This window comes from Melopsittacus undulatus, chromosome 1 (genome assembly GCF_012275295.1).
Source record: "Melopsittacus undulatus isolate bMelUnd1 chromosome 1, bMelUnd1.mat.Z, whole genome shotgun sequence".
Classification (NCBI taxonomy): Eukaryota; Metazoa; Chordata; class Aves; order Psittaciformes; family Psittaculidae; genus Melopsittacus; species Melopsittacus undulatus.
Genome location: NC_047527.1, coordinates 57463902 through 57480749, shown reverse-complemented (window position 1 = coordinate 57480749; position 16848 = coordinate 57463902). Strand labels below are relative to the sequence as shown.

General features: G+C 36.4%; 1 protein-coding gene across 1 annotated transcript in view; it reads right to left on the bottom strand.

The window, feature by feature from the left end:
- DOK6 (docking protein 6) overlaps positions 1-16848 on the bottom strand; it is a 236768-nt gene that overhangs the window by 132655 nt on the left and 87265 nt on the right. Inside the window, exon 2 of the mRNA XM_034064995.1 lies at positions 11808-11915. Coding sequence (XP_033920886.1) covers positions 11808-11915 — 108 coding nt within the window. The remainder of the gene's footprint in view (positions 1-11807; positions 11916-16848) is intronic.

Genomic DNA, 16848 nt, shown 5'->3' with positions numbered 1-16848 from the left:
GCTGCCTAATCCATAATATCAAATACCCTACGGGGATTATTCTGGTTTTAGCTGTTAGCCTGGTGTTTTAAAGGAACAGTGCAAATCTGATCTGTTCATGTGTATATGGACCTCTTCCCTTTTCAAACATTTTAATTAGGATTTTTAAATACATACTGAGAAAGAAATGCCTTTATACTTCAAAGGGTATTTTTATACAGTAATTCATAATACAAAAATCACAGTCCTCCCCAATCTCATTTCCTGACTGCCCTAAAGAATCTTTGAAATATATTTTCCAATCTGACCTTTCATTTTGATATGCAAGCCGAATACCAGACTACTGTGTTAGTATAACATTAAAATAAAGGGGGGGAGGGGGAAAACATCTTCTATAAATTTGAGCATTGACAGAAAATTTAAATAACTAATGCTTTAATGTTAAAAGAACACTCTAATTTGAAACTCAGGTTCACACTTGAAAATTAACACCACGCTAGAGAGAAGGCAGAGACGGAAGATGATTCACAACTGAAATAAAGTAGGTTTCCCAATTATGTTTCCAAGTTTCAGCTAGAATTAAAAAAAGATACTTTCAATATCAAACTTCCTGCTAGAGTTACTAGGTATGCAAACAGTAGCACTGTGAAACAAAATGGGGCATTTCATTACTGTAGTTTAATTATCCAAGTACAGCAATAAGACAATGCTTCAGAATGAACCTGTAAATTAATTAGATCATTAGATGAGTTTTAATAGCCTTATGAGGCTACTAAAATATATTGGACAGTTAGAAATTGTTTTAATTTTTAAAAGTTTTCACTTGTAACATTCTCAAAGTACATGACTATGTCCAGATCTTTCGTAGTTTCTGCTCAAAGGTATTGTTTAATTAAAAGGAATATGTTATTGGTCTTTGAATAAAAAGAAAAGGAGAAATGTACTTTTCAAAAAATGCCTTTAAATTTTCCTCTTGGTTTACTTAAATTGGCGAACTTGCAGTAATTCCCAAAGTTATCTTGTTAGGTAAGGTCAGTAAAAAAAAAAGTGTTTATTAACACAGATTACATTTCAAAACAAATTACAAGCAAAGTCATGCTTACAAAATATAACTTTGCTGAATGCAGTAGTAGATGGGCATATAATTCTTCCTATTAAACTGCTAGGTATAACCCTAATAAGCAGTCTCTCACTGCATTGACAAACTTGGTCATGAGTGCTAAAGGATACAACTAACCATAGGCTTTCAACGCACATAAATTATTTTGGCTGTATCTATACTGTACATTTTGCCAGTGGCTGAACCCTAGGTTTAACTCCCCTTCTTATCCCTTTCAGACTGTGAAAGCCTTCAGCTCAGGCTGTAGCACCCTTCAGCCCAATCTTGATACCACAGGGGAAGCCTTTGGTCAAAATTTGTTGGGAAACGCTGGCTTAACTTCCCTGTACCACTCATGGGAAAAAAAAAATCACGGTTGAGAGGCATCTCATGATCCAGGTTTTAAGGACCTCTCTGATGCTGGGCATTTCTGAACTATATTCAGAAAAAGAGAAATTACTTTAGCCAGGAAAGGAGAAGGGACATAATCATCATCATCATTTTTGCCCTCACCGTTTCTGGCTCTTGCTTGATGCCAAAGGTGAGGAAACTACACACAAGCAGAGGACTCAGGTGCTCTGCCCCATAGATGGCTGTGGACAACAGCAAGTGGTACAAGCCCACGACTGTACAAATAAAAGCACAACCACTGACATATCCACTAGCTTAACTCTGTTTTGTTTTGTTTTTAGAAAGGATTAAAATGATAAATATAAACCAACCACCAAAAAACTTCACCCCCATTGATTTTTACAGAGTGTAAATATGCCTCAGTGTCTTTAAAAAATAATCTCCATCCAATTCAACAATGCCAAACCTGGTATTTTGATGCTCTTCTGAAATACAAACATACATATTAGATGCATTTTAGAAATTCTGAAGGAAGTATTAAGAGCACCAGATTGCCCATGAAATTCTTGATGCTCATAAAAAAAATGCACCAGCTAGATGCAAAAATACCAGATGTAGAAAGAAAAATTATTTAAATTAAACTAAACTCAGCACACGCCTGTATATGTGTGGGTATTTACACATACTCAAAGTGGTCCAGAGGTCATCAGGAGACAAAAGTGAAAAAGAGAAAACTGCAATAGGGAGAAATGAAGAAGAATTAAAAAGCAAAAAAAAAAAAAAAGAAAAAAAAAAGAAAAAAGGCAGTAAATTGAAAAAGATGAAAATGAAAGATTCTGAACAGAAATGCAACAGGTTTTTTAGGATTTTTTTAAAGAAGCAGTTCTAAATTTTTTACAAACTTTATGAAATGTTTTAATTTTATTTCTTTCTAAAATTAACTGAAATTTGTTAGATGATCATTTGAAAATTCTTTTAGCTTAATTGCCACTGGGGAAAAATTAATTTTGAATATCTATTATGACAATTACATGCAGCTACATTTTCAACTCTAATGCATTTTTAATAACCTTCATCAGCCAGTGATTTGAATTTCAAATTTTTTTCTATGAAGAAGTAAAAATTAGATAGCTTTCTGCCAATTTTCATAATAAATTGCTCTTTATTTATGGTGCAAAGCCTCCTTTACTACAAGCAAATCAAAACCTTACAAGAAATTTAGTCCTCCTAAGACTTATTATATTTCATCTCCCTTTATTAAAGGAAAGCAGATTAAAGTGCCAAAACTGTCTGCCCTCCCTCATATACCATAACCTGCTGTTTGTACCCGCTTCCTTTTACAGCTATTGCATAAGGGACCATGCCTCTTGCCATTTCCACATCAAAATGTAAACATTTCCCAACAACACAGACACGTAACTCATAAGAGCTGCAAGGGAAAATCTTGTCATTAAGAAAAAAAACCTGCTTCACATAACATTTATTTATTAGTGTTATACACAGCAGGCAAATAAAGTCTTTAACTTTCATCAAGAACTTTTATTATTTATGTAGTATATCTACTTTCTACACTTGAGTAGTGAAAGTGGACACACACAGTATTGCAAAAAGAATAATAAATGCAGAGTCAAGTGCTGAAGGCTAGGAAAGGAAGTCTTAAATATTACTTTGACTGCTAGTTCTGTAAGTTTACTCCGCCATTTTCCTGTTGTTTGTATGGCAGTGGACCCCTGTTTTTTATCTATGGCATTCCTACTCCATATTAAGACAAATAAATACCTTTATGTTTATTGGCATATCTTCTAAACATATTATGATATACATTGTTTTAATTATATGATCGTATTTGATTTTTCATAATGGTTTTTAATCTCAGTCAGAATAAACGTTAAATACCATTCTGTTGAATAGAGGCTTTCTAAATTATGTTTTATTCTCATAACTTTATTGTTTTTCTGACTTAATGGTACGCTGATTATACTTTGGTTTCTCTCATGGTTTTTCCACAATGGTCATCACACAAGTATATTTCATACAGATGGTTTCACAAATACCAATTTCCTTTCACAACTTCCTCACTTCTGAGAGGTGTGGATTATATTGACAGAAAAGGACCAAAGAAATTGCATGATGAAAACAAATTAAAAAAAATGTCCTTTAAACTTTTGATCTTAATTTGAGATATTCGGGATTCAGCTTTTCAACAACACTTACATTAAGAAGGGCACCTTAGTGCAAATCTCCACTGCAGAATCCAGCTGTTTTATAACCTAACTTAATTGTTATTCTTGATCTTCCACCAAAGACCAGTGGATATGTCCTTCAGAGACCTTATTTCCAATCTCTCTTCTTGTACCTATCCAGCAGCTTCATTTGGGTACCTGGTACTGAAACCCTTCCAAACACAGGGTCTTCTTATCTCAGAACTTGCCACTCCTGGGAAACATCCAAGAAGTGCATATCTCCCAGCTGCCCACAGCAATAATGTAGTGTTATTAGAGAGCAATTTGCTTTGGTGTAAAAATCTGAACAACCCCTCTTGCTTTCTCTTAATGTGAATCTGTGCTGCTGCACTGATTCTCTTTGCAACAAATATAACTGAGCTGAAGAGACAAACCATACCCATACTTTTTGCTTCCTGGTCCACCTCCTTTTCTTTGTCAGATTCTTATTTCTGCACCAGTCTCCTAGATTTTGTGCGAAGTCGATTAAAATAGATCTATGTACTCCTAGTAATATACACTTCCTTTACCATTTTCCCATGCCATTCTTCCCTTTAGCATTCCTCATATCAAATCCTTGAACAGCCAGCTTTGAACCAAACAAAGCTCTTGGTGTTTCTCCCAGATATCTAATTGATAAGGTGCTCTTATAGGTTGCCAGAGCATTTGTTCCTTTACTTTTCTTCTACATTCTAACATTTGGTCTACTTCTTCTCTAAGTTTTAATTCAGCAATTCTCCTTTCCATGTTACTCACATATCAGATTATATACATACAGAGAATGGCTCCATGATCTCATCTCAAACACCTGACCCCAAACTAGTCTTCAGAAATGACAAGCAGCTATTAGAGTGAATGTCAGGCTTTACCCTTGAAAGAACTTGAGGGAATATAAGAGAGAAAACTATCTGAATGTTCATAATATATGAGGCTTTACAAATGACATGAAACATTTTAGATGTCAGAAGTGCTTCTAACAAATATGCACAAAACACGGGTGTGCAAAGGTTTTAAACTTTGCCAAAAGGTGGATAGATTTTCATGGCAAACCCAGAGTATATGTAATTTGACATACAGACCATTGTGTTCTCTACTATAAAGCAGTAACACCAGAACATTTGAAAGAAATAGCTCTCTTCAGACTGTTTTGAGACACTAGAAAGATTAAGTACATTTTTTTTATCACTAGAAATAACTGAAATATGCTTAAGAGAGAGCAAGAGCAGTTTGACAAAATATATGCAACAGGGGCATATCAAGAGCTTATAGAAACGTCAGTGACACATACTTCATAGTTCATAGAAAGGTCTAGGTTGTAAAGGACCCCTGGAGATCATCTGCTCCAACTTTGAAAGCAGAGCCTTCAATTAGGTTACACAGGGCCCTGCCAAGCCAGATCTTTAGGTCTTCAAGATTTCCTCAAGCTAGGAAATACTGACCTCTCCAGTTAGCCTGCTCTAATGTTTAGTTCTTTCCATTGCTCTTTTTTTTTTCCTTCTTATATCCAGCTAATTTCCTCTGAAGTAACCTCTGCCCATTGCCTCTTGTCCTTCCCCTGAGAACCCTTTAGAAGAGAGCACATCGATTTCTCACTTCAGCCACCATCATCAAAACTGGAAAGCTGTAATTAGATACCCACAGGCCTTCTCTCTTCCCTAGTGCAAACCCAGATACTTCAGCCTTTCCTCCTGGCAGCTTCTACAACCTCCAGTTTCCTCACTTGCCCTCTGCTGGACCATCTCCATTTTTTTTTTTTTTTAATGGCTGTCTTGAAAAGAGCAGCTAGGGGATCAGAACCAGACATGATATTCCAGGTATGGCTTAAAATGCACTCAGTGGAGAGTATGCTGCCCATACTCCTGTTGAGGCATACCTTTTGCCTTCATTGCTGCCAAGGCACAGGCCAGATCACTGCCCAGTGGGATTCTTGAGGCTTTTTCAGCTGAGCTGCCCTCTAGCCACTGAGTCCCCAGACTCTTTTGCTGCTTTGGTTATTAGGTCTCAGGTGAAGAACTTAATGTTTATCTTGGTAGAAGTCATGGAGCCTCCATCGCTGAAGACATTCAAAACTGGACATGGCTCTGATCAATGTGATCTGACTGGTGCTACTTAGAGCAGGAGACTGAACTAGATGGAAACCAGAAGTTCAACCTGAATTGCTCTATGGATCAATGACATTTTGGAGTTTTAGATCATAATTTTTATTTTTTTCCCCCTCCTGATAAAATGTTTAAACAGCCCTTCACTGTCCAAATATTTTCTTTTACAGTAAAATATTCTATCTACCTCCTTGTTTTAACACTTCACATAATGGCAATAGAGGCTCCTATTTATGATTTTGGAGAGTAGTGTCACTTTTCACTTTTTGCTGCAAAACTATGCATACACTCAAGAACTACTACAAATTTACTTTAATAAGAGTACACAGATCTTCATATAAGAAGCACTACTAACATGTCTTAGAGTTGCATTGTGCTACCAGCAGAGACTTAGAGATGATCTTTACTTCTCCCACTGTTTATTCCTTCCTTGATACTTAGATGCAGCCACTGATGCACTGATGAGGAATTCAAAGCCACCTATTTGCATAAACTCTTTATATACCCTGTGAATTGACACTTCTAATCAATATTAGAAATATCTTCAAGGTTTCGAAGGATTAGTAGAGTCCTACACAGGAAGAGACTCATAGGGTCATTTAAGTATTTTAGGTTTGAGCTTTGTTCTATCAGCATGCTCAACTTGTAGATTTCTTCACTACATTGTTAAGGAAAGAAAATGTTATTGCCTTAATACAATCTTTGTTGAAAGACATTTTGTTTTATTAGTTTGCATGCTGCCCTTTGATGTATTCAGACTCTATTAGCAGCTTTATTACCAGCACAGCCTCAATTATTCCTGCAGTTTGCTTTTGGTGCATAGAATGCTTGCTTTGAATGATTACATTGTTCAAATACTTTTATATTTTAAGAGGGATCTGATAATTACTGCAAATCTTACTGTTTCGTGTGCAGAACTGAGTAGTTTTACTAACAGTTATTCATTTAAATAGAATTCATTTAATCTCATCAGCCGAGAAATATCTGCCCATGAAAGCAATGTACTTTGTAACCTTCCCATACCAATCAGATGATTTTGCTAGAAGATAAGATATTACACAAAAGTACTGTAAACAAATATTCGAAGAGAATTACACTACAAAATGGGGGAAAAAGGGGATATAGTTTCAGGAAAATTTAGTTATCTCTGCTTTGGAAGGCTCAGCAAAATAAGGGTGTGAAAACCAGACAAGGTACACCTCTTTGAAAGAGTTAAGACTTAGAGGAAATGATTGTTAAATTCTTGATTCTTTGAAGGTAAAAATTGACAAAATATTATTCAAAACTTACAGGCACACATGTCTACACACATTCACTGGACTCCTAAAAAATTACTACATTGACATCACTGTTCTGAAACTTTCTGGAAACAGTTCTAGGCAATAAAACTTTTCAAGAACAGGGGTAAGTGGAGAAGAGGAAAAGGACAAAATAGTCTAAATCTGGAATTGTTCTCTAAGTAAAAAATCTGGTATTGGTGAATGCGACCAGATCTTCACAAGGTGTTCACATTTAGCTTTTGTCTAATATGAATTTTTGAGTGAGTTTAACCAGATAATAAAATAAAGACTTCATGAGGAAAATTACAGGAAACTAATAGAAACTAACAGAGGAAACTAACAGTTCAAGCAGAATGGTCAACATAGCAAAACCAGACAGATTTGAAAACCAGAAAGCATAAACACTGTACAAAAAAATTAAGAAGTGAGGAAGGGGAATTCAAATAATATTTAAATTTGGATGCAAATCAAGTGTTATATCTTGCCACAAAAGCACAAGAACTCAAGCCTAACAATTATAGATGTTTATCCAACTTCCTTTTGAGAATGTCTTTGCATCTGAGAAGCAATGAAACAATCATGAATAATAGCATTCTAGATTAGAGGTCCATAAGGATATTTGCATAACTTCATATTTGTAGTGACCAGGAACAACATAAGAGGTTGAAATGCTCCACAATAAAGCAAGAGTCTTGGACTAAACTAGAATAAAGAGTAGGCTAGTTCACATTTCTTTAGCAAAAAGAATCTTTATTTAGGCAACCTGGTGGTGGCCAGAGAACCCTGAAAAAGTGAAAACCCAACCACCCAACCCAAAAGTAACTGGGTAAGCTGAAACAATCAGAAAGAAGTTCTTATAAGGATTATGATAATGCTACCATATGTAAATATATTTGGTTTTCATGATAGATTTGTAGTTACATTTAAGAATAGCATGGGCTATCACATAGATGACTGTGGCAAAATTTGGTGTTTCTCAAAGTTATCAGGAATCCACTTACCTTGAAATTTTTTTAAGTGAAGAACTACCTCATGGTTTAAGGTCATTTCAATTAGAGACTAGCAACTGTGCTGTAGAAGAATCTTGTTCCTGCACACTGAGATTTCAGACACATGAAGAACCTGTCCCCTCCCATCTCTTACACAACAGGACTGTTAATGCACCATGGAAACTCTGGGTGTGTGCTTTTGTATGCATGTGCACAGAAGACCTTATTGCTGAGATCCGGTCAAGAAGCTGCTGCAGCTGATATAAGAACTTGGCATAAATCACTGGGATTGAATTACATAAATCACCATTTTCTGAAACCAGTATTTAGCATTCCACAAGTTTCTTCAGGACAATCAAGCAGTGAAAGAAAAAGTGTAATGTGGTTCCCTTTGTGTGGGCCTGCCACAAATTTGATTTAGCAGATCACAGACAGTAGGCTACTGCTAATCTCTTTCTTGATTATTATTTATTTTTTGTGGACACATATTATATAACATGTGCTTTAGACCATCTGTTCCATAGATATTTTTGGCTATCAGAAGTCATTGCTAAAATGTTGTGCAATTTATTTTATTTTGCTTTTGCAGTTTTATATAAAGCACATCAAAAACAAACACAAGGAAAAAACTCAAACAAAACCCAACAAAAAAAGAATCTAAAATCTAAAAATCTTATCCTACTTTGATCTTGCTAACTTGAAATTCAAAACCTTCGAAATAGCTGTTGTTGAGATAATCTTGAAGTAACAGTCTTTCATACTGAGGGGATTAAATCAGTAAGTAAGTCTTGAACTCAATGCCAGACCACCTATTTATTTATTTGAAGGGTAAGCACACCAGCATTGACAGATTCAAGCTGCTCTTGCTCCAAGACAGCTCTATCTTGTCAGGGACAGACCTATCTCACACCACCTTCACATTGTGTGAAGGCTATTTACCTTATCAGTGAAAGAGAATCATGCATTAATAAGACTGGAGATTTTACAAGTAATGGAAGAATTCACTTCTGTTGGTTCCCATTTTGGAGTTTATGGACCATTATTATTAATTCAGGTATGTAATCCTCTGAATTCCCTTTAGGCTCTTGAGTGAATATGTTCTGCATACTTTGCAAGTGATCATTCTGTGTAGCTGGGGATAAAGAATCTATGATCAAGTTTATGATACAGAGAAATCTCTGCAGAATCCTCCCATGCATAACTACACCAGACCACACCAGATTCCTCTTCAGTAAACTCCAATGCAAATGTGCTAATTTCTACTCTCTTTCTTGCACATTTCCTTTATACTCTGGGGTCATTGGCAAGATTTTGCTCCTGATGGGTCAGAATCTATATTTATAAAGTCCTTACTCTTCTGGTTAGTTGCTCTTCAAGCTCTACTCTGTTCTTTCTAATTCTGCTTTAACAATTAATTGGCCAAGTCTGTAATGCTTCCTAGTTTATTTGGATACACTTCAGGTTTTGAAGTTTCATCTATTTCTAGTAAGCTTCCTGTTGATACTTGGCTGTGTTCAAGGGAAAACAGTACAGCTAACCTATAACTTATCTGAATAAAGGTGTACTGATCTAAATCCACAGTAGTGAGAAGTTTTAATTTGGTGCCAGGAGCTGGAATGAACAGATGAGGTCATGTTTTGACTAATGAATGTAATATTCGCTGTTACTGTCAGGAAACACTTGTCTATAAGGACTAATGCTGTTACTATTATTTATAATAAGAAAAATACTAGGAAAAATACCAAAGCAATGCATAAGAGAATTAGAGAATTTACAGAGTAACAAATAAATCCACATGTATACTGAGGAATGGTGGGTGGTGGTGGAAGGAAAGTCCATTTTCCAAAGAGACCAGCTTATTTGCTTATTAGAAATGTTTATTTAGGATAATGTAAAGTAGAAAGTCTCTATTTTTTTAATTCTCTTAGCTTTGTGCTATCAGTCCTGTTTTGGGTTTTTTTGGTTTTTGTTTGGTTGTTTGTGGTTTTTTTGGCCAGTTCTATAATTCACATTGCCCAATACACAGGTTTATTACATAAGCATAGAAAATATTATAGACTTCTAGGTAAAATGCTTTAAACAAGAATTTGATTTGAGCTACATTTCAAGCTCAAACATGGAAAAGTTGAGTACTTGATAAGTTACTTCTATTGGGGTACTGCTTGCTATCCTGGATACTGATTTGAATGCAGATAAACCAAAGGTATTAATCTTTCTTATTTTTCCACTTGAGAGGTAATTTTTTCTGTTTTGTGTAAGAAAGCTATGAAACCTTCACAGTTTTAGACTACTTAAGACTATGCGTTACTGTTAGGTGCTTTCCCAAGGTAACCTGGACTGATCTGAATCATAGAATCACAATATTCTGGGAATAAGGCTTTTTTTAAGATTTGAGTTTATTTCTCATTACCTTACTCTGATTTGATTGGTAATAAATTAATTTTCCCCAAGTCAAGTCTGTTTTGCCCATGACAATAATTGGTGAGTGATCTCTCCCTGCCTTTATCTCAGCTCACAAGGAGTTACTATATTTTCTCTCCCCTGTCAAGCTGAGGCAGGGAGTGAGAGAGCAGCTTTGGTGGGCATGTGGCATCCAGCCAGGGTCAACCCACCACTCCTATCAGCCCAAACCATCCAAATAATTCTTTAATGGCCCATAATTAAATTCCACTTTGAAAGTAAACATTTTCTAAAATTTATGCTGAAGAGAAGAATCACATTTGCTTGACTGGGCCTCCTACACATGGAAGCAAACATTGCCACTGTGGTACATCTGTGAAAGTGCTAATAGTCTTGTACATGTCAGCCCTAAACCTGTACAACAATATAAGATCAGAAATTGGATTTTTGACAGTATGAAATTACCAAGGCTGTTTTTCTTAGAAAACATTCACAGGATAATTGCATGCCAATTATTATATACTCATTTTTCATTTATATATATAAAGAGGCTACTAGAACTTAAAGGCTCCTTTGCAGTTTTTTGAGAAAAAGCATTAGACCTGCCTTCAAGAGATCTAGACTTACATCCACACTCTTCCAGTGCTTGCAGTATGACCTTGGTTAAGTCAACTTTGTATTTAGACTTGCCAGTTTTAATGTAACATCTAATGCTGGTAAGACATAAAGCTAAAGGTGACTGGATAGAAGACAGCAATACAAGCACAGAGCCCTGCCCTATTTTAAGATTAGTTAACTTGCAATCTACTGACTGACTTGGGGAGCTGATAACAGTAACTTGTAAGACAGAAAGAAAAACCTGTGCTCAAATATCTTGCTTTCCATCACATAAGTGATAATGCCAGAGAAAGCGGGGAGAATCGCAGGGAGAATCTCATTCAGAATCCTGAATTTTTAGCCTTAAAAATCCTTGCTGTTAACAGAGCTTGAAAAATTTCAAGAGTTGTGGGAAAAATGTTACATATTCAACCAGAGTTGCCATTACGACAGAGGCGTTTGTCATTTTCAGGTAATAACTAATAGTTAAATATTTGATTAAGCAGCCATCTTTTCACACTTCTAAAATACTAATATTTAAAGAAAAAAAAACATCGGTCTGTCACTTCACACACTCTCGGAGGTTTGTGCTCATCTGGAAAAAAACAGCATGATATCTCACCTGTATCACTGACATTTATAGACGTTTAAGTGTGCCTTTATTGTAACAATTAGGTTTTCAACCTGATCTTTACTATATTCTTTGCAAACTAGCCATATCAAGAACACACTCTTCCCAGGAACAGCAATAAAGAGGCTATAATTCAGTTAATGAGAAAGGCATGACTTACCTTGTGAAAGTTCCTGAAATATGCAGCTTTCTCATCTGGAAATTTTTCTAGTCTCCTGGGTCCTTTACTGGAAGCCTTCTTGAAAACCAACCAACAACGCCTGAAAATCTGCAAATGAAATCAGTGCGTCATATTAGCTTTTCTAAAAAGGTGGACAGCACCCCACATGCATTCAGTTATATCTGACTTGGAAAGAAATTTTAAAATTACAGTATTTTATAAGTCTTTAAAATTTTGAGAACATCAATTATTTCTACACAAGTAATCAAAATTCATCAATTTATACATATTGATTGTCAGTCCTTTGTAGCCTTTCTTCCTTTGATTTCTTTCATGCATGCCAAATTTAACAGTTCCTGAATTCAAGTAAATTTATGAACTCTGGATACATAAAGAATTATAAGGCTGTCATTAGAGAAATTTCAGAAATCATTCCATGCATTTCTAGCTTTCATGTTTCTAATCTATTTCTGTAAGAGTATTCATACCACTGGGAAATTTTGTTTTTAACAGAATACAGTAATCAGCAAGCACTTAGCATAAACTTGTATGCACAGAAAAGAGAATACAAGGCTGAAATAAACACCAATATGACCATTAGTGGACAAGAACATCTAGCTCTCTCAGTTCATTAAATGATAAACTTTCTAAGGAAAAACTGCAAAGGTTATTAAAGTTTGAGAGCATGTTGTGAAAAATAAAATCCTTCAGAAAGCACAAACCAAAACAATATTATCCTCTCATTTTTATGAGAAATACACTAGATTTTGTTTAAAATGTGCTTTTCAGCAACAAGGGTAGTTTATTAGACTATTTACCAAGTATTCTGATAGCATTTCTATAACAAGAAATTATAAATCAGGATTGAATTATCAAAGAAGAATACATATGCAGTTTAAAGGGAAGCTGATTAAGGATAATCATCTGGACTACATTATGCAAGTAAGGGATTCAATATTAACCTAGTTTTATAATCTATGAAAACAGTTTCCCTCATTTTCTTTTTCAGTACTAGCACAGTTTATAAACAATAACTTATGGATATTTATGTAGTTATTTCAAGGACACATATACTGTCATTATAAAAAATAAGCTTAATTAACTACATTCTGATAGAATAATGCTGACTACTACTCTATTGCCATTATCTCAAACGAGTGTTACCATGCAAAGGAAGGGTTTTTTTAAAGAAAAACCTACCATTGAACTACAGTATCAATATGTTTGATTATGAAGACTTTTGGAAGAAAAGATAGCATTTAATGAAATTCCCTGCAAGTATACTTCTCAGAAGGCATACAAGTTTTAGGCTTTTTCTACTAAGGTTGTAAAGAGGCAACTGTACAACTATACTTCCTATCTCAGAAATTACTTCACCTGACCCGCGGGAAAGCAAAGACAATACCATATTTTTGGAAAAAAAAAACCAAAACACATTACACTGTGGGACATCATAAACCATCTTTATTGGATAGTACTTTCTTCAAACAACATCTTGGCAATGTTGCAATTTATCAAAGCAACAGCACTGCTCCCACAGTTATCTTCTGATTAACACATATTAATGCTTCATAACATTATGGTGTGAAAAGCTTTACACATAGGTAGAGGATATCCACACTACTTTGACTTTACTAAAAGCAATATCCCCAAACGTTCAAATGGGACATAATAAAAGTATCGCTTTGAATAATATTCATGGCTCTTCTGGGATCTGGGTTGTTTTTGGGTTTTTTTTGTTCTTTTTTTAATCCATCACTATTTTCAGTTCATCTCTCTTCCTCTGTGGAAAGTCTTTTCCTAATAAATCTTTTTATGAGGGTAAACCCATTGTCTTAATCTCAAATCTTTTATTGATTTCCTTATTTTCATTATCCTCCCTTAATGGTCCTCCAAGACTTCCCTTTAGAAAAAACAGATGAGCCTACAGACTCTGTCATCAGTGGTGGTGGGTTTCAGTAGTCACAGAATCCACATTTTACAGGTGACCTGAATTTTGACAACTGGTGATCAGGTTACAGAAGTTTTGTCTTAGTTGACTAAGAAGCTTCATGAAGGGTAAAAGGTCATCTAATACATACACCAAAGCAATCCCTTCAGTGATAAATAAGCAGGGTCTCCTGAATGCCAACTTCAGTCTTTTTCCACTGGATATCCATCTAGGACAGCGTGGAAGCAAGTCTGAAGCTTTGCAGCAACAGTAACAAAATTCAAGAGGGAGGCCTTGACCCTTTTACTAGTGAGCAAGGTGCTAGTGATCTTTAAGGATGATACTTTTTAGGCCTTTTCCCAGATTTCAGTACTGGAATGAATTCAAAGGCTTCAGCGCATAGACTGTGGGAATGAAGAAGCCTAACTTTTAAAGGAGAACACTGAAAAACAAGAAGAACCATTAAGTTTTACCTTTAGACTGTTACTCCTTCAATTTAATGACATCGGGGTTTTTTTCCAGACCTTTAGGGAGAAGAGAGATCTGAAGATTGGAATGGATAAAGAGGATTCCTGATGTAGTGTATACATACACAAAGGTACATCCTTACATTTGAATTTTGCTTTTTTTAACCTACTTTAAAAGTTGGTATAAATGTATACAGTTTCACTTCATTTCAGCAGCATTTTCCCTTATTACACCAACAGACAGTTTGTATCTCAGTGTTTGAAAAAGCATTAGCATATGAATTTACCTATAAATATAGATAAATAGGTGCAGATGTGAGCACACAGCAAACAAACATTTGCGTTTCATAAGGCACTTCATTGTTATACAGAAGCTTACTCAATTATTCACGAACTGTGAGATATCTTTTATCCCTGGCCTACTTTAGGATGCCATTGGCTGTAATCAAAACTTCTGAAAGACTTCTAAAGTCCTCAGATAATTGGGGTAGTCACTGTGAAAGAAAACAACATCAGGCCTTTAATAACAGAGAGAATAAGAAGCCCTCAAAGTGTTGTCTCCCTAATACTTAGCATTTCCTATGAGATTTAAGTGATCATTTAGAGAAGAGGTTCAGAGCAACCCTGTGGACAAGGACTTGGGGGTGTTGGTTGATGAGAAAATGAACATGAGCCAGCTTCAGTGTGCACTCGCAGCCCAGAAAGCCAACCGTATTCTGGGCTGCATCAAAAGGAATGTGACCAGCAGGTCCAAGAAGGTGATCCTGCTCCTCTACTCTGCTCTCGTGAGACCTCACTTGGAGTATTGTGTGCAGTTCTGGTGTCCTCAATATAAAAAGGACATGGAACTGTTGGAACAAGTCCAGAGGAGGGCCACGAAGATGATCAGGGGACTGGAGTACCTCCCATATGAAGACAGGCTGAGAAAGTTGGGGCTGTTGAGCCTGGGGAAGAGAAGGCTGTGTGGAGACCTCATAGCAGCCTTCCAGTATCTGAAGGGGGCCTACAGGGATGCTGGTGAGGGACTATTCATTAGGGACTGTAGTGATAGGATAAGGGGTAACGGGTTGAAACTTAAACAGCAGGGGTTTAGACTGGATATAAGGAAGAAATTCTTTACTGTTAGCGTGGTGAGTCACTGGAATGTGTTGCCCAGGGAAGTTGTGAATGCTCCATCCCTGGCAGTTTTCAAGGCCTGGCTGGATAGAACCTTGGGTGGCATGGTTTAGTGGGAGGTGTCTCTGTCCATGGCAGGGGAGTTGGAACCAGATGATCTTAAGGTCCTTTCCAACCCTAACTGTTCTATGATTCTTTGATTTAATCAGTTTAACAGCCATCTTGAATGAGCACTCACTACTCAATGAATATGATTTAAAAATTTTGTATTGAGGGTAATCCCATTGCTTTTTCCTTGAGTAATTCAGAAAGATAGTATTAAGTAAATGCTATGTTTAGGTTATCTTTTGTTAAAATATCAATTTAAATGACAAAATTTGTTCAGTATAAACCTGAGAAGGCTTCTATTGATATTACCTGCTGAGTCCATGGTATTGCAGAACCTCTTTAAAGAACACCCATGCTCTCTGTTTTACAAAATCCCACAACCTGTGCAACTATATATCTCTAAATGATGGCAGTAACTCTGCAACACTTATGGTCTGGTGTCAAACAATTCAGCTGCCTCTTGCAATATTGTACAGGAACGATTTTCACTACGATGTAGAAGCTTGCAGAGGACCATAATCTCTGTTTCTAAGGCTGGACTCTGAGCAGCCTCATCCCATCAGCAACAGAAAATTATTCCAGATCTGGAATAATATAACCTTATGTCCTGGTTTGAGCAGTAGCAGTCATTTTTTCTCCTTCTTGGTAGCTGGTGCAGTGCTGTGTTTTGGCTTTCGGGCTGGGAACGGTTGCTGATAGCAAGTATGTTTTGAGTTACTGCTCAAATGTTTGGTTTTGTCCAAGGCCTTTTCTGAGCTGATGCTCTGCCAAGGAAGGAGGGTGGCCGGGAGGAAGGAGAGGCAGGACACCTGACCCAGGCTAGCCAAAGCGGTATTCCATACCATAGCACGTCATACCCAGGATGTAACCGGGAGAGAGCTGGAAGGGCTGGAGCTCTGGGGGGATGGAGGAGGTATCAATCGGTGCTCGGTCGGGCAGGGTGGGGTGAGTTATGGGTCAGTAGCTGGTGAGGTGTTGTATTCTCTTCACTTGTTATTGGCTTTATCATTATTATTTGTAGTAGTAATGGCAGTAGTGATTTGTGTTGTGCCTTAGCTATTAAACCGTTCTTATCTCAACCCGTGGGGGCTACATTGTTTGGATTCTCTTTCCTAACTCTCCAGGAGTCGGTGGAGCAAAGGGGGGGAGTGAGTGAACGAGCTATGCGGACTTGGTTTAAACCACGACACCTTATCACCCCCAAGTGATTTCTGGAATCTTTCAACTCAGAAACTGAACTTTCAGTGCTGCACCATTTCTAATATCTTTAGAGATCCCTCTTTTTATGTTTTAATTCAAACACTGCAATAGATCAATTAATAATGAAAATCTCTGCATAATCTTTTCTTACTTTTCCTTCTACTTAATTCACCTCTTAGCTCTTCTTTCCAGCACTTTCAGATTTTTTAACATTCTTGAC